At 37.0% G+C, this 19,463-nt stretch overlaps 1 protein-coding gene and 1 pseudogene across 1 annotated transcript; one reads left to right on the top strand and one right to left on the bottom strand.

Moving 5' to 3' along the window:
• Positions 1-13,194: 13,194 nt before the first annotated feature.
• Positions 13,195-15,280, bottom strand: LOC117341516. The gene is made up of 2 exons (XM_033903386.1): positions 14,988-15,280; positions 13,195-14,481 (listed from the first exon to the last, which is right to left on the bottom strand). The coding sequence occupies exons 1-2, from the start codon at positions 15,190-15,192 to the stop codon at positions 13,298-13,300; spliced, it is 1,389 nt and encodes a 462-aa protein (XP_033759277.1). The 5' UTR covers positions 15,193-15,280; the 3' UTR covers positions 13,195-13,297.
• A 502-nt stretch (positions 15,281-15,782) lies between these two features.
• Positions 15,783-18,342, top strand: LOC117340438 (annotated as a pseudogene).
• The last annotated feature ends 1,121 nt before the right edge of the window (positions 18,343-19,463 follow it).

Genomic DNA, 19,463 nt, shown 5'->3' with positions numbered 1-19,463 from the left:
GTTTTGGCTGGATTTGCTGTTTAGATGCCCCTTAATTGCAGCTGGTCATTTCTAATAATATATGATTATATCACAATTTATATTTGTTTATGTTATTTGTATTACTAAATACAGAGTGTTTTACAAATGTTGTATATATTACATTATGATTTGTGTTTTCATAAATAAATAGGCCAGTGTTTCATAGTTAGTCAAATCTTGTGTTGTTCATTTTGTAAGTGTAAGAGGTACTTCCCTTGGGAATGACTCGGAAATCGTGATGGACAAAATCATCGTTTTTCTTACAAAATACATATACAACGATGAAAAAACATTGATTTTGCAGAAATAACACTTGGATTGTTCTATGGCGTGAATATACACGTATGGCGTATTTTAGTGTAAAGTGCTCTCACCTGGCTGCGCAAACAAGATCGATTTTCTTACAAAGTACACATTTTTTTTCAATGACACTTCATCAGAATCTGTTAAATGGGTATATCAACGAAAAAAACAAGTTATTTTATGAATATAACGTTTACATTTTGCTATGGCGTGCGAAAAAACCCTATGGCGTACCTATGGCGTATAATTCCCTATGGCGTATTTTAGTGTGGCCGTACACGTGTACCAAGTCTGAGAATGGAGCGGATCGGTTAGTGCCTCTCTATTGTACTGATTGAACAAACTTGTGGCACTTTTGTCGGTTTTCTCTATCAACAGTTTTAACATTTTGGCACTTTTGTCGGTTTTCTCTATCAACAGTTTTAACATTTTGGCACTTTTGTCGGTTTTCTCTATCAACAGTTTTAACATTTGACAGGACAGTCGTTTGTACCTGTCGCGTACATTCGTTTCCCAGTGCTTGTTTCTGAGGAGTTTAAACCACCCTGATGATTTTTCTGTTGGGTTTGATGGATGATGGTAGCATATTCGCCGGATTCGTCATTGTGAAATTTGAATGAATCTATTCTTAATTGGTGATGGAATTCCATACCACGGGTTACAAAATTGATTGACAGGTGATACCACACGCATTCGTGGAGGAAAAGTGGGAAAATAGTCGCGCTTTTAAGGTAAGTGGATATTTTTTGCAGGTCACATTGTTCTATTATTTGTTTATGTTTATAGGTTTGGACTGTCCTGTTCTCATGCGTTCCTTTAAAAGGCCATCTAACACCCCATTAGCCATCTTGAACTCTTTGTCCCTAACGATGTCCATGTTCCTGTGACAGTTTGAAATGTGACGGTTTATGGCCGCCCTGATGCTGATCAGGGTGTTTCTGTGATTAACGGCATCTTTCTCGTCTTCTTGTTTCGGTTTAACTTCACAGTAAAAGTATGAAGCTTCTCCGAGAGGGTTTCAGCAGGTATAATTTTAAAGTTTACTTCCTCCCCTGGCTTTTCTTTACACCAGTCTAAATGGAAAAAAATGCTACTGTTTAGTCTGCAATGTCATGTCGGTGGTGTAACGATTAAAACAGTTTTTGCTTGCCTGAATTAATGCAACAATAATTTGTTTTGATCGATTTCCTGTATTTTATTTAAACGGGAAGTTTACATAGCTTGACACAATCATCAAGAGTAGACTGGAATAGTAACGCATTGAGAATTAATGATATTTTACCTTGAAATATTTTAAAACCCCGCTGGGTATTTTTCTTTGTTGCCGGGGCTTCCCTGGATTGAAATAATGTTTCAATTTCTTTGGCGTCCACACTCTTAAAGTGTTTCCTCTGTGGCGACTCTTGACTGACAAGGCGTTTCTGGTGGGGGCAGGTTAGCAATGGCAGGTTCTTTTAACAACTCAAACTCTGTTGAATTTGTAGAACTGGCTTCAACTATCCACTGTTCAATTAAATCCGCAAGGTCTTCATCTCCACTTGACGAAAATTCGTCATTTAGGAAGTCTGGCATGTCAATTGTGAATTTTGGAATTTCAGCCACTTTAGTCGCTACTGTTTACTTAATGGTAACCGAAGCAGACGATAATTTTCTTCCAGTTTAAAAGTACGAATGAAAGATTTATTTTCATTGGTTTGCTTTATTATTAAATTGTTTTTTATTTGTTTGTGTTGCAGTGTTTCTTTTTCTTTATTTGATGTGTTTTGTCGATATTATACCATTTAGTTTAGTTGTTTCAAATTTCTTGTGTTTGGTCACTCAGGAGTTCAGTGTTCGATTCACATTGGCCGCCATCTTTGTTAACATTGTACATGTATTCTTACGCACTGGAATCATGGCATGCTTTGGGTGTCAGTTATACTCTCATAGACAACACTTTGTTTTTGTTAGTTTATTTAGTGGCATTGCCAGGCAAATGTAAATATTCAACAATATCCGACCTTGAAAAAAAATCAGTTTCTTGTGGATGACAATGTTGACAAGGCCTCAGTTGTAAAATATGTCCGTTTCAGATGTTCCCTACAACACCGACTTTTCTTATATATGTAAACACCCTTTGCTAAGAATGCCTGGGGCACAGCAGGCTGGCCAACACATACCAACTTCTTTGTTTTTTTGCAGATAACACAACGTGTTTTGTGTCTTGGTGTTGATAAGACTTTTAATTGGATATTCTGCGGGCTGAAAAATGATTTTTCTATCTGTCCCGTGGGCTGGGCGGGAACGACGGGTACTGAGACTGGGGATTTGCTTAATTGTATTCTACATGTGATACATAGTCTATCCTCTGGCGTAATGTTCCTGGCAATAATTGTGCTCTCTTTATGTTTGAGTGCTTTAGTTGTTATAGGTCGTCTATCACCTGGTTTTACCCTTCTATTGCACACTGTACAACTGTATGACCTCGCCATAGTGAACACTGAAAGGGGAAATCAGAGCTAAAATGTATAACTTTAAATTATTTCTATTGAAATAGTTATTGCTATATTTCTATCAAAATATTTTGCTAAAAATTGAATTATATCAAAACATTTGTATTTAACTTAAAGATAAGATATCACACAATGAAGGTAATGTTTTAAAAAGTAGTTTGATGGTGTCTTGTCCAACGTATAACCAACTGTTTTTGAAACGAAACATTTGTTACTGAAGACCTTATAAAATTAAAGCGATTTGCAAATCTCCTTAATTGTCACACAGTATTGAAGTTTTATTTTCTAATGTATTTTCAAAACAAACAAAAAATAAATGATAAGCTACACGCAAAAATTTTCAAAATATTGGAATTAAGTTTAAAAAAAATTTATTAGAATCTATGGGCAGGATTTGATCCGGAGACCTTTTACACCATAGCCACGCATGGATTTGGTTTGGTTTGGTTTGGTTTGGTTTATTTAGTTTTACGTCCTATTAACAGCTAAGGTCATTTAAGGACGGCCTCCCGTGCGTGCGAAATGCATGCGTGTGGTGAGTGCGTATGTGTGTTTTGGGAGGCTGCGGTATGTTCGTGTTAAGTCTCCTTGTGATAGGCCGGAACTTTTGCCGATTTATAGTGCTACCTCACTGGAGCATACTGCCGAAGACACCCAGCCACCGCTGCGTATGCCATAGTGCTTGGTTTGGTTTGGTTTATTTTGTTTAACGTCCTTTTTACAGCTAAGGTCATTTAAGGACGGCCTCCCGTGCGAGCAACATCCATGCGTGTGGTGAGTGCGTATGTGTGTTTTGGTAGGCTGTGGTATGTTCGTGTTAAGTCTCCTTGTGATAGGCCGGAACTTTTGCCGATTTATAGTGCTACCTCACTAAAGCATACTGCCGAAGATACCCAGCAGCACACCCCTCCCGGTCACATTATACTGACAACGGGCGAACCAGTCGTCCCACTCCAAATATGCTGAGCGCTAAGCAGGAGTAGCAACTACCATTGTTAAAGACTCTGGTATGTCTCGGCTAGGGAACAGAACCCAAAGCCTTCCTCACAGGGGCGAACGCTCAACAAAAGGCCAAAGTGAGGCATTATCAAGGGAGACAAGTTGTTAAGAAAGAAGAGAAAAGATAAGATCCCAAATTTAGTCGCCTCTTACGATCATGCAATGGGGGCAGCAGGTACAATTCTTACGCCCTACCTGCAGGGCAGTGTCATAGTGGACATTTGCATAAATATCTAGGCCTACGGTACTGTAGCCTAAACACTGATTATCAACGGCATACGTGATTTAGTTTACATTTATTAACAAATGGATGGTTGCTGTTTATTTTGAAGGCATCTTTGTATTTCAGCTATTCTCTGTAGACACTGACTACTTAATTGTGTTAGATTTACTCTTTGCTTACTATCGCGGTATCGGGCAGACGACTGGTGACCCGGTTGTTTACATACACAAGCTCTCGGACCCTACGATCACAACTCCGTGTGTAATTCTTTAGATTTCAACAGTAATAAAACTCTAATTTACTAGATACTGTATTTCTACTAGGTTAAATGAGTGCTCAACACATCCAGCACAGGTCAGATTATTCATACCGCTGCAATGACAGCTAACATTAGAGTTTGACAGCGTCGAGTGACAGCTGACAGCTGGCCGAATGACTTGGTAATCTTGGCCGAAAACAACTCTTAAATATCTCAATTCTGCATCACTACAATCAAGTTTGTACTTACATATCGGTCATGTCTCATATTCCAATATTTCATATGACTGGGAATGTATCTTCAACAGCAGCACCGCATGTGGAATCGATCAATGACGTAAAATAAACAAATCGATATCGAACGCGCCTCTAGATCGTTCGCAAAGCCAGAAACGAAATATATATTTTGCCGATTTTTTTATATTATTTTAAGATAGAACGCAGCATATCACCAACAAAATATTTTAACCATATGCATTTTATGGCATTTGGAATGTATTCCTGGTTTTTCATTGCGGTGATATTGTGCGGTCATATTTAGTTATGGAATTGAAGGTGCAATATTTGTATACAATCCCGAAAATGGGGAAGTTGTTGTGAAAACATGTTTATTGTCATTTGAAATGACTTCAAGTCAGTGAAAAAACACAATGCAATAAACTTTTAGTCATCTTATATTAGTTTATTTTCAAAAACAAGACTGGCAACAACGGTAAACAAATCATGTTTTATCGGGGCCAGATATGGCCTAAAGTGCATATAGTACTTTGGTTTAAGATAGTTCACATGGTACAATCCTCACTTAAATGTTTTATTGTCCTTAATTGTAAAAGCATTCTTCCGAACAAACACATAATCTGTGATGTGAATGCCCCTCTTTTGAGGCTATTTCCTACTTTTCTTCAGTCCACTGGTTTCCGAGTTAGACAATTAGTGGGTCATTTCCGGCTATTTTCCAAACTTCATCCAGATTCATTCTTTTGAAATACCTCATTTTTGAGGGCCTTGCTGGCAATGGTAGGAATTATATTTGCAAGTATGTCGGACCTTGTCTGGACAGCAACCTTTCCAAGATTCCATTCTTCAGCATTTTTTGACGAACATTTTTTTTTTTATGTTTATGCAGTAGTTTCTTTGCTATCCATAAATGACAACGAAGACATGGTAGAAAGTTCTTGAGGTTAAATCCAACAGCAGGCCGTCGTTTCAAGAGTATTTCTCGCTTCCCTGATTTAATTGTCTCCATGTTAAATTGAACTTTGCCCGTAACAGTTTCTTGAGCAAGTTTCTCTGCTTTTCATCTTTTTCCTGAAGAATTTGTTGGATTGCTTCACTGGATTGTGTTTATCATTATGCCTTTCAATGTGTTGTGAAAAATTGGAAACCTTTATAATAAAGTACACACCACAAAACTGGTAACTATTGAAGACTCGATCACTGATTTTTTTCTTCCCAGTTTTGGTAGTTGCGGACTTCTGCACTTTTCTAATAAACATCTTAGGACTTTTCTTTTCTGAATCCCTAAATATGCTGTCTTCATCTTCACTTGAGCTTCCATCACTGTCTTCATCTGGATTAATCACTTACTTTACTCCTACATCATCTTCAATAACACTAATGCTATTGGAGAATTTTCCATTTCCTTTTCCTGATGCTTCTTCCGTCAGCTCATTATACTTACAGATCTTTGGTTGAGAACAGGATATTCATCGGTGCAATATCTATCACGGTCACTATCATCTTAATAGAAGATAGTACTTGGGACATATCTTTGTCTGAAAAATTATCATAATTTGACCATTCCAGATGAGTATCTTGAACCTCCTGAATCTTTATAACTTCATGAACAGTTGCACCCTCCTGAAACGCTCTACTCTCCTGAACTGTTGTACACACTGTAGTGTCCTGAACAGTTGTACCCTCCTGAAACGCTGTACTCTCTTGAACGGCTGTACCCTCCTGAACGATAGTTCCATCCTGAGCCATTGTACCCTCCTGAACCATTGTAACCTCTTGAATCATTGTACCGTCCTGAACAATTGTAAACTCTTGAACCATTCTACCCTCCTGAACTATGGAAACCTCTTGAACCGTGGTACCCTCCTGAAACATGGTCCCTTCCTGAACTATTGTAAACAGTCCTCTCCTGAACCATTGTACCCTTCTGAATCGTTGTACCCTCAAGCACAACTGTACTCTCCTGAATGGTTGTATCTTCCTGAACCATGGAATCCTCCTGAACCATTGTACCCTCTTGAACGGTTCATCCTTCTGAACAATTGTACCCTCCTGAATGTTTTTTTCCTTCTGAACCATTGTACCCTCCTGAACCGTTGTATCCTCCTGGACCATTGTACCCTTCTGAACCGTTGTATCCTCCTGAATCATTGTACCCTTCTGAATGGTTGTATCCTGAACCATTGTACACTCCTGAGCCATTGTACTCTCCTGAATCCACTGTACATTCTCAAGGAAGTATAATATATTTGTTTTCATTTTCTTTTCTTTTGTAGTAGTTCTGAAAAAAACATTCATCAGACCTGTCTTCAAAATAGAGATGTCGATTCAAAAACCCTTCTCTAATAATAAGACAATTATATGAATAACTGTCCCCAATCACATGTAAAATGTAATACAACAAATGCAGACGATGAAATCACCTAGAAATTAATAGTTAAGACTTTGAATTTTGAGAGGCACATTGTAATAACTCAATAATTACATTTGGAGGTATAAATGTGAATGAATTTGGTTATATCACTAATTTTAGTAATAAAACTATTAAGAAATTCAATAAGGTAAACTCATGTATGTATAAACCAGAGGCCCATAGGCCTTAACAGTCACCCATCAGCCCCTGGGGCCAGTCAGGACCAACATGTGCATACCATTAAGCTGTAATCATGACAAAATAATGACAAAAAAATGACAAAAAATGACAAATAATGACAAAAACATAACAAAAATGACAAAATCATGACTTTAAAACAGCATATTAACATGTTAAAAACACCATATCAACATGTTAAAACAGCATGTTAGCATGCTAAAATATCAAATCAGCATGTTAAAACAACATGTTAGCATGTTAAAAACAGCAAATTAGCATGCTAAAACACCATATCAACATGTTAAAACAGCATGTTAGCATGTTAAAACAGTTTGGTTTAATTTGTTTAACGTCCTATTAACAGCTAAGGTCATTTAAGGACGGCCTCCCGTGCGTGCGACATGCATGCGTGTCTTGAGTGCGTATGTGTGTTTTGGGAGGCTGCAGTATGTTCGTGTTAAGTCTCCTTGCGATAGGCCGGAACTTTTGCCGATTTAAAGTGCTACCTCACTGAAGCATACTGCCGAAGACACCCTGCAGCACACCCCACCCGGTCACATTATACTGACAACGGGCGAACCAGTGTCCCACTCCTTGTATGCTGAGCGCTAAGCAGAAGCAGCAACTACCACTTTTAAAGACTCTGGTATGTCTCGGTCAGGGGACAGAACCCAAAGCCTTCCTCACAGGGGCGAACGCTCAACTAAAGGCCAAAAGTGAGGCAGTGTCGAGGGAGACGTTAGGAAGAAGAAAGTTGCTAAGAAAGAGAAAAGATAAGATCCCAAATTTAGTCGCCTCTTACGATCATGCAATGGGGGCAGCAGGTACAATTCTTACGCCCTATCTGCAGGGCAGTCCAAGCGTACAGCAATGCACTTATGTGGTTACATGCTTCTCCAACTCTGTAAAGCAGAAATATATTTTTAAACAGCTGACATTAGCAAGTTTCGGAATTGGTAATTGATATGAAATATTTATTCAAAGGCAGATATCACTTGACCTATAGCCTACCAATTTTTTTAATGTAATATATATTTACTTGTAAAATGTTTCTATTATAGAAATGTTTATTATACTGGAATTACTTAATTCTTATTCAGACATGATTCTGCTCAGTTATTCACCTGAAATCAGCTATTTTCTTCTTCATTAAGAAATATTGAAGTAATGAAGTCATGAATTAACTTTTAAAAAAAAGAGAACACCCTGAAGGGTTTCAGCCATTTTCTCCAAAAGTTCATCTATATTTGCTTTGGTGTAAAATCATATCTGCTTTATGAACATTTTACAAGGCAGTGTGTGCATGTATCGCTTATTGGATGTACCATCACATCGTGAACATGGCGGTCGTTATAAAACTCTTTGCTCTTTAGCTGTCTTTTTGCTTTCCTCGCCAGTACCAAATAATTATATATGTCGTTCTCTGCAAAGTCTGGAATTGAGCTGAGATCGTTGGACCACCCATTGAACGATGTATGATCTGGGATTACTTCACCAACAGGCGTCACAAGCTAGCTGTTCCTTTCTCCGTAAGCATTCATAGTTGTTATCTTGTTGTAAACATGCTACGGGTTTCACTTTTAATATAGATATTCCTTTTGCACGTTCGAGCAAATCCACCTTTTTCCGTTGTCAGTATAATGTGACCGGGTGGGGTGTGCTGCTGCGCGTCTTCGGCGGTATGCTTCAGTGAGGTAGCACTCTAAATCGGCAAAAGATCCGGTCTATCACAAGGAGACATAACACAAACATACCGCAGCCTCCCAAAACACACATACGCACTCATCACACGCATACATGTCGCACGCACGGGAGGCCGTCCTTAAATGACCTTAGCTGTTAACGATGTTAGGACGTTAAACAAAATAAACCAAACCAAACCGGTAGTATATTGTCCATGTTTACGCAAATATAGTTTAAGCTCAGGTATCTTAAAAGTTTCCAGGATTTCATCGCTCAAATACTCAATCTCTCATTACTGATCATCTGATTCGGCGGCATCTTTTGGAATGCGTACCTGGAGATGGTAGTCTCCGGAAGCAGTGTGCGCCCCATGCGGGCTTTTTACGCAAGAACGATAACTTACTTATTTGAACGTGCTATAGGGCGAGAAAGCGGAAGTCCGAGAGTTCGCGAGATTTGACGTGACCTTCGCCACTGGATATAAACAAACCGAAGCGTCCTTGGCGACGGCATATTGGAAATACCATTCTTCCCTGAAAATGGCACTTTCCATACTTTATTGGATGAATTTTGTGTCCGGGACTAAGAAGCTCCATCAGAAGTCAGAGGTGGCTGTGAAATCTGACTACGTTCTTAAATTTATATACGATCCTGAGCAGTGCCATGTACAAGGAAGAGTACAGGCCAGCATGAGAGATAGGAGTTACCACGTAAACGTAAACATGTAGTTAATCTACCCATTACCCAAAGATGAAAATAAAATAGTTAATAATAAATCCCTATTAAAATCCGCAGCCTCCCAAAACACACATACGCACTCACCACACGTATACATGTCGCACGCACGGGAGGCCGTCCTTAAATGACCTTAGCTGTTAATAGGACGTTAAACAAAATAAACCAAACCAAAGCTCGTTAAATAAAGTGTTACCCAATATTCATCTTTGATGAATATTGGGTAACTGTTAAGACTAGCCTACTCGTTAGGCGGAGTACAGTACAGTAAGACCTATCTTGTTCAAAGTTCTGATGAGCTCTATAAGCCAAAGCCACTTGTAAGATGTACCAAAATTGGATGTGATATTTCCAGTAGATTTAATTTAAGCTTATTTATTTAATTAAGTATCTCTATATTGATTTTTTTGATAATTTTACCATCAGCAACAGCATTTGTGATTGTGTAAATGGTCAGGATAAATGTCATCACAAAGCCTCGCTTTTATTATATGGGTATGGAAATTATCAAAAAGTGAACTTTGTTTGAATATAAGATATTGATAGTAAAATAACATATATTAATATGTAATAATTAAGTTAAGTGAATACACTCAACATGTACAATGTATCATGTATGTACCACGTATATATGACATACATGTATGTGGGTGCATATATGTATAATGTGTGAAATTTAATGAAATGTCTGACATAATAATTAAGTTTGGTTTGGTTTGGTTTATTTTGTTTAACGTCCTATTAACAGCTAAGGTCATTTAAGGACGGCCTCCCGTGCGTGCGACATGCATGCGTGTGGCGAGTGCGTATGTGTGTTTTTGGAGGCTGCGGTATGTTCGTGTTAAGTCTCCTTGTGATAGGCCGGAACTTTTGCCGATTTATAGTGCTACCTCACTGAAGCATACTGCCGAAGACACCCAGCAGCACACCTCACCCGGTCACATTATATTGACAACGGGCGAACCAGTCGTCCCACTCCCAATATGCTGAGCGCTAAGCAAGGAGCAGCAACTACCATTTTTAAAGACTCTGGTATGTCTCGGTCAGGGGACAGAACCCAAAGCCTTCCTCACAGCGGCGAACGCTCAACTAATGGCCAAAAGTGAGGCATTGTCAAGGGAGACATTAGGAAGAAGAAAGTTGTTAAGAAAGAAGAGAAAAGATAAGATCCCAAATTTAGTCGCCTCTTACGATCATGCAATGGGGACAGCAGGTACAATGGGGGATCGAAGTGAGTTACGGCCACCTGTGGTCCGCTAGACGGCGATACTGTTCCCGGTCCATCCAGCAGCTTTGTTTACATTAGCTGCAGTGATAACTGTTGTCGGTCAAACGATTTACAATATCAAAAGCTTGTATTAGAACCATGAACAAACCGAATTATGGTCAGATGAACATTACACAACTGAAAAACGAACTTAAAAAAAGAAATGCCAAACTTTCAGGACGCAAAAAAGAATTAGTAGAAAGGTACGTAAAAGATGGTCAAATAAGATCGTGCTGTGATTATTGCCGACATGCCATTTTGTTTGCCGTTTACTTTATCGACGTGACGTTCCACCAAACTATGAGAAATCGATGATTATTTGAGAAATCAATGATTATTTTTCAATTTGACTTCGATTTAAGTACAAGTTAGTTATAAGATTATCTCATCTGTACTGCAGAATCAACGTACATGTGACTGTCGCAACTTTCGACAAATTTTAAGTTCTCACTTTCAGTTTCCGTTGGGCTAGTTGACAGATTTTTTTTTGTTATTTCGGCCGACCTACGAAAATGTGATCGTAAAATTACTTATTTAGAGACTGTTAAATATTTTTTTGGTTACTAGTTGTAATAATTAACTAATTATAAATACTAAAATAGGAAGTTTGGAATTAATTTTTGCTGGCATACATTTATAAAATTATCCCGGCCTTATTTTTATTGCCTGTCGTATTTTCTGATGCGCTAGTCAAATATTATTTTTATGCAGGTTGGAATCATATGATAGAAATAGCAACTTCGGAAAGACGGAACGACTGGAACCAGATTTTTTTATGAAACTACCTTCTAATGATTTGTATGCGGACGTCAACTCAGATACAGCTTTTAATGGAACAACAATAGAGAATGTGCAAAACTTCTTTGGAAAATTTGAGAAAAAAATTGAAAATCGGTTCATCAAACTGTACGAGGAAAACTTCTTGATGTATTTTCGGGTGTCACAAGGCGATTCCTGTACATATATTAAATGTAGCTGTCGTGCTGAGATGAAAAAGAGCGTCAGCTATACAGTAGATGTGAAGATTGACAGCAGGGGGGTAATCTTAGAGACACAGTGTGAGTGCGCTGTCGGCATGGGGCCCGAAGCCCATTGTAAACATGTGGGTACAGCTATGTATGGTGCGATAATGTTTGCCAAGAATAAATTCATCAAAACTGAGGAAACATGCACCCAACAGTTACAAACATTCCATCATTGTAAAAAATTTAAAGGTAGTCCAATGAAAGCCAATGCTGTCCACTTTCCCGGAGCTGATGAATTCACACTTGTTGATTTTGATCCCAGACCGGAAAAATATCGGCAAAGTCCTTCATATCTTGATCATTTCAGAAATACTTGGTTGAATTTTCCAGGTGCATCAGAGATGCCCATTTATCAAATCTTTACACCATCAAATATGTTAGCAGTCGCGCATGACCACGACTACCTGCAGTTGACACCAGAAGATTATTATTTAAAGTCAGAAAATATAAGTCAAATCGATGATTCTGAAATACATAGAATAGAAGTATCCACACGAGGACAGAGTGTAAAACCCACATGGTGGGAGGAGAGAACAAAACGATTAACATCTTCTATGTTTGGCAGAATATGTAAATGTACTGATAGGACCGACAAAGTGAAACTTGCAAAATCTCTGACAGTCGCTAAACAGTTTAGGACAAATGCAACAGACCATGGTAACAGGTATGAATCTGTAGCAATAAACAAATTTATGGAGGAAACCAAAAAGGAAGTCAAACAAAGTGGTCTGGTAATTTGTAAGTCACACCCTTTTCTGGCCGCGTCCCCTGATGGTGTAATTGACAAAAATGAATTGGTAGAAGTGAAGTGTCCGTACGAAAAGAGAAATGAAAAAATTACTCCTGGGAATATCCCTTTTGTGAAACAGGATGACACTGGGAGGTATTTTATTAAAGAGGAGCATAACTACCATTACCAAATTCAAGGCCAACTTCTGTGTACAGGCGCTAAGACTTGTACACTAATAGTGTGCTTGGCAGATAAATCCAGCATAAATGACATTAAATTTATCAAGGTTCCAAGGGATGATAATTTTATCGGACAGATGGTAGAGGAACTGTCAGACTTCTATGAAACATTTTTCAAAAATGCTATCTTGGAGAAAAATTTCTACAGGCCATATTCAGAGTGAAAATCTATCATGATACATGTTCAGTACCATTCTGATGAAACAGAGACAGACTTTGAGTAAATGGATATGTAAACAATAATAGTTTCAAACCGGTATCATATTATTAAACGTTTATTTGATATGTCAACAATGTATGTTGTTTTTTTAAACATTTGTTTACCCAGTATTTTAGATATATATTTTCGTAACTTATCTTATTACCAGGTAATACATGTACAAATTATATCAATGCATTAAATATAATAATACATGTACATGTATAATATCAAGTTTGAATTCACACAAAATTATTTAAGTGTAATATAAATCATAAATCACTACCAAAAAGTCAAGCATTTGATGACACAATGCGCGATCTGAAATTGCATAACATATAGCATATGTATACTATTTCACTAGATAGAGCAGCTTCTGTACCAGTCAGAGGTTGTGTAAGTATTTTGTAGGTTTTGCCTAATCCAATAATTCTTTCTATATGCACGCGTTTGCTGGAAATTTTTCTGTCTTGTATAACAGCTTTACCGGACATACGATTTTTCTTCTTAAAAAAAGATGGGATATTTATAGTTACATCTCTTGGTGCAAAGATATCCTGCACATTGAATCCTTTATCAGCCATTAAACTGTCACCAGGGTTACACATATTTTTTAAGTCACTTCTTTCCACAATCTGTCTATCACTAGTAGATCCACAGTATGCTGGACTAATAAAGTTAATAAGCCCTCCAGGTGTACACCCAATCATAGATTTCATGGTATTCCTGTTCTTATATGTCGAGAATGTGGCTTGTTGTGCTCTGGGAGAACTTGGTTTTTTTATTGGAAATTCTGTACCATCCAATACAGCCCGAGTAGTTGGAAATTTCTGTTTGAAGTCATTTGGAGAGAAGTAGTACACTAAAGATTGTGCAGGCCAAATAGATATCTCTTTCCATTGTTTAAACATGAATAAAATCCAAGTAAACACAATATTTCTTACACTATTTTCAGAAATACCGAAAAATCTTGAGAGCTCAAAATTTGGTGTGTATCGTCGCAGTTTCATAAGGGTCATGAAATACTGATTTGGAACTGATAGGCCCTGAACTTGAAAAAATACATAATTTAAACAGAATGCAGCAGGTCCGAGTGAATGTAATGACATCATGAACTTTGCATATGTTTCTAGTCCAGTGTAATAATGTATTGCCTCATTATCTTTTTCAAATTTCTCCACCGAAAACATTGCTTGTTTGTCAGTCTGAGTGGAAGAATCTTTCGTAGACGGAATAATGTCAATATCATTTCCTGTTAAATTATTGTTATCTTCTGTAACAATAATTTCCACCTGACAATCCGCCGCAAAGCTCGTCTCTAGCTCCTCTTGGCAAAGTTCATCAAATTTCCTTTTCAATGATGTTCTTTTTTCTGTCCTTGTTGCCTGTGAACTGTCGGCTTGAGGCTCTCCCTTTTTCCAAGAAAAAATACTGGGAACTGCAGTACTTTTAAGTCTTCCTGACAAGGGTTTTTGTCCTAAAAATAAAGCAATTTTAAAGTTTATTACAATATCAAATAATCTGGTTTCAATTAATTAATAAAATAAAAAGCAAATATTCGGTATATGTATCTAAAAATATGTAAAGGCTATCAAATCATAAAACGCTGTCCATGTGTTTATGTACAGTACGTAAGTATTATTATGCCCTTACCACTGTATAAAATTCCTTTCAGTTTGTTTATGTTTTACGGCCCATCGACAACTAGGGTCATTTAGTGCCAAACAAATCCTTTCAGATAAATGAACATTGCGTAACATGATGTCGATACGGAGTAACATAATATTACCACGCTCTATCTATACATGATAACACGTGTTTACGGCGTTGCGCCGCTTACTCAGTTACTGTTACTCGGGGCAAGTCAACATGGGGCATGCCAGACGATGACGGTCAACATTTAATATTTTCATTATGTATATATTTTACCAAGATAATTTATATATATTTGGTTGATTTAAGAGTACTAACGTCATTATTTACCTTGAATGGTCTCTGTCACATAATCATCGGGAGTGAAATGCCGTTTGCAAACAACGGCCGATTTTGATGGTTCCCACAATTTCTTTGTCGTTTCGTCCAAGCGTTTAATAGCAACGATCCATTTGTCCCTCCTGATTTTTTCCGATGGAAACAGATGTCCACCTCTTTCGTGACATTCAGGCACACAGCAACAATTACTAGGCATTTTGTTTGGCTAACACAATATATTATAGAGAAGATCACTTCGTGTTTACACTGTAGTTCTTATGTTCTAAGCAGACGCGGAAGTGAGACTGATGGACCGCGACATGCAGCGCCATCTGGAAACGAACGGCAACTCACTTCGATTTCCCATTCTTACGCCCTACCTGCAGGGCAGAAATAATTAAGTATATATGACATATGATTAAAGTGAAATTGAGTGTGAAATATTAAAAATAACAATAATAATGATAATAACAAGTGAAATTCAATAGATTGAGAATATTTTTGCATCATGGACTGTAGCTGCCTTCCCCAGACAGTTCATTGCACGATTTGTAAATGTCTAGGTAAATAAACAAATAATAATCAACAAATCAAAATTAAGATTAACTTGACGACAGATTGTGTGCCTTAGCTTTTTTTTTAATTATATGAATATTAACCAACACAATTGTTAGCTTTTTTTAAAATTATATAAATATTAACCAACACAATTGTTAATTGATTATTTTATTTTTTCACATTCAGCTACAATAATGTTAGCAAGACAGATGTCAAGGCATCTTGGATCCAGCATCCAAAAAGTGCACAATGGATGAATTATTTCCACCACCACTAAAACTAGCCAATTACAGGTATATCTTTAGAATAACTCCATTTATCTTAATAGATTTCTCAATATTGATAAAGTATACATTTACAAACAAATAATTTCATTATGTTTTAGGGCAACATCAAGACCCGTAAATGACAGTGACATTGCATTTTTGAGGGAAAGGCTGAATGACCTTGGTCGATTTTCAGGTTGATTTCAGTGATTCAGTTGAATTCATGATTTACACTCATTTCTTGAGTTGCTGCATTATTTTTATTGATTATTAGCTTTTAAAATTTTACATTTATATTTCAGTTTATAAACAAATCATACTCATTGTTTCATTTTAAATTGTTTGTTTTCTTTCATCATTGGATGTTTATGTTTGATTACATCTATACTAGCTATACATTTATCTATAAATGTACTAGTTTATAAACAGTTTGTATTAGATTGCACTACATGAAATATATGAATATATGATCATGAGATTTAACCATATTGTTGAAAATGACAGCACACAGTATCAAAATGCTATATTTATATATATATACATAAATACAAGTTCACTTCATTTTAGTTATATAGCAGTTTAAATTTAATATAAGATTGCACTATATGAAACTATATATATAATATAATAAAATACAACCATATATTAACACTGAGAGTAGACAGTATCAAAAGTATATATATGAAATATATTATTTCTAATTTATTATCAATATAAATTGGGTTATCTACATAACTTTAGCTATACACTGGATAGTGTCTGATGAGCCACCAACACCAAAACTGGACATTCCCTGTGTAGAAGACCTTTTTTAGTGGAGGCCTACACAAATGCAACAGATAAAGTGCAATGGCTGAGGACAAACCTTACAGTATCAAAGGAGCAGATAGAGGAGGTAAATATATAGTCAAGAAATACATACAGTGTATGTATACGAGTGACTTAGTAAAGTGAAATCAATGCCAACAAAACTTCTGTACAAAATATTTTCTGCTACTGTTTCTAGTGAATTTGGAAATCTTTTACGGTTTTTAAACTTGAAAAATAACCATAGAATGTTAATTTGACTTTGACTTTTTACAGGTTGCAAAACTGACCACTGGACAGAGGACTAATCATTTATGGGCGTTGGTTCGAAAGAATCGTTTGACGGCATCAAATTTTGGCCTGGTTCTTGCTGCTATTCGAAGGAAAAGGTAATTTGCTTCTGAAATTAAGTGGATTTCAAATTCAATACACATCTTAGTTGCATAGACTGGTGACATGTACCATCACACAGTACAAGTATAGTAATATACCTGTCAAATAATTGTTTCCATTCTTTAAATTGATATTGCTAATATAGAGTGTCATTCTTTTGAAACACTTAACATTTTCTTTTCAAGATTTCCACCATCATTATTTAAGCAAATGTTTGCTTCATATAACCTAGCAGCAAAGGATGCGATAATGTGGGGAACCAGTAGTGAAGCTGTTGCCAGGGGAAAATACTGTTCCTACGGATATGCAGTTGTGGAGGAAACAGGAATGTAAAACAAAGAACTGGTGATCATATCAAAACATAGTAAATTCTTCTAAGCATACAACTTATGATTATGAATAATAGCATTATTCATTTGTAAATTATGTGTTTGCAGGAATGTGGCTTCATGAACGCAGTGTATTGGGAGCAAGCCCAGATGGTATAAGTCGCCGTGCCGCAACTCATAATTACTGTAATCAGGTGGCAGAGCTGACAGATATTCTTGAAGGCATGATGTTAAAGCCTGAGATTTTAGAAATTCAGTGCCAGGAATATGACCATCTTAGAAGCCATTGGATCAATCAAAGATTTTTATTTAGGTAAAAAAAGAATATTTATTGATAATGATCTACATAAAGTATAAATGTATACCCATCCATCATTATTTTTTCAGTCGGTCCAAAATCCAAGATGGCCACCATTTTGAAAAAAACATATTTCAAACTTCTGAAATGACCCTGAGATGGTCCTGACCAATTATTGTCATATTGCGTTGTTACCAAAACGTCCTTAGATCAATTTCGTTCAAAGTTGGTTCAAACTGATATGATGATATATTGTAATGGGTATCTATGATCATTACAAGTGTACGGAAATGATTGGGAGAGGGGAATTGAAGGAACTTGATTAGCTGGATTAGTTCCTCAGGCTCTTTACACATAAGACTTGGATGTTCTGATTGTATTTCTACGTCTGGCATCAGGCCAGAGAAAACATGGACAAGGATTAGCTTATATAGATAGCTTAATCTTCTAGTTTTTCAAATGTATTTAATTTCAAAAATGTTGAGCTGCTCTTTATTATCAATGCTAATTATTGCAGAACACCAAGCACATTAGGGAAAAAAGAGAACCACAAGTACTATAACCAGGTTCAAGGACAGCTACATATCATGAACAAGTCTGCCTGTGATTTTGTTATTTGGACAACAAAGGACATTGCCATTGTCAGGATTCTCCAGGACAGAAATTGGACCCCAAACTTTTATTTTTCTAAAGTGGTTAATTTGACTCACCAGTGACTCTGGTTTGGTTTATTTTGTTGAACGTCCTATTAACAGCTAAGGTCATTTAAGGACGGCCTCCCGTGCGTGCGACATGCATGCCTGTGGTGAGTACGTATGTGTGTTTTGGGAGGCTGCGGTATGTTCGTGTTAAGTCTCCTTGTGATAGGCCGGAACTTTTGCCGATTTATAGTTTCTACCTCACTGAAGCATACTGCCGAAGACACCCAGGAGCACACCCCACCCAGTCACATTATACTGACAACGGGCGAACCAGTCGTCCCACTCCAAATATGCCGAGCGCTAAGCAGGAGTAGCAACTACCATTTTTAAAGACTCTGGTATGTCTCGGCTAGGGGACAGAACCAAAAGCCTTCCTCACAGGGGCGAACGCTCAACTAAAGGCCAAAAGTGAGGCAGTGTCAAGGGAGACATTAGGAAGAAGAACGTTGTTAAGAAAACAGAGAAAAGATAAGATCTCAAATTTAGTCGCCTCTTACGATCATGCAATGGGGGCAGCAGGTACAATTCTTACGCCCTACCTGCAGGGCAGCACCAGTGACTCACCAGTGACTCACTAAACTGTCAACGCATTTTTTGTACACAATGTAGTGATTATCCTGTTATCTCTCTTTGTGCTACTGGGGTTATAAATAGTAAACACAGAGTATATTAATCAAATGATATATATTGTGCCAATTATGACTAGATATCTTGTTTACAAGAATATGTAGGAATGAAATGTCCATCAGCAAAATGACAAAAAATCTCAATAGTAGTACACAAATATTGTATATATTTGGTCAGTCATGTACATCACAATTTTTGATAAAATGGAATTCATAATTAAGAATTGTAAACAGATTGTTTTGTTGTTGTACATGTTCAGTAAATAAACAATTACTGGTCCTGACTGTAGTTGTCGGCAATCTCTGCAATCATTGGATCTTGGAAATTGACTAAAATTGAACATACTTGGAAAATTTTGGTGCTTATATGTCTAAACTGCTGTAGATTATGAGATAATATTTCAAAATTCTTAATTCGTTCATTTACTGTCTATACATGAATGCGAGACGTGGCAATTTTTCTGCACAACTGCACCTCTGCTGGTGTGTACTGACCCTCGTCTTTCAAGA

Source organism: Pecten maximus, chromosome 13, assembly GCF_902652985.1.
Source record: "Pecten maximus chromosome 13, xPecMax1.1, whole genome shotgun sequence".
Lineage (NCBI taxonomy): Eukaryota > Metazoa > Mollusca > Bivalvia > Pectinida > Pectinidae > Pecten > Pecten maximus.
Note: the sequence above shows the minus strand (reverse complement) of the source record. Positions and strands in the feature narration are given on the sequence as shown.

Excerpts from the sequence above, each read along its gene's own strand:
- LOC117341516 (XM_033903386.1), bottom strand. The coding sequence starts at position 15,192 with ATGCCTAGTAATTGTTGCTGTGTGCCTGAATGTCACGAAAGAGGTGGA. Across the intron at positions 14,482-14,987 it reads TGTGACAGAGACCATTCAAG|GACAAAAACCCTTGTCAGGA; the intron begins GTAAATAATGAC and ends CTTTATTTTTAG.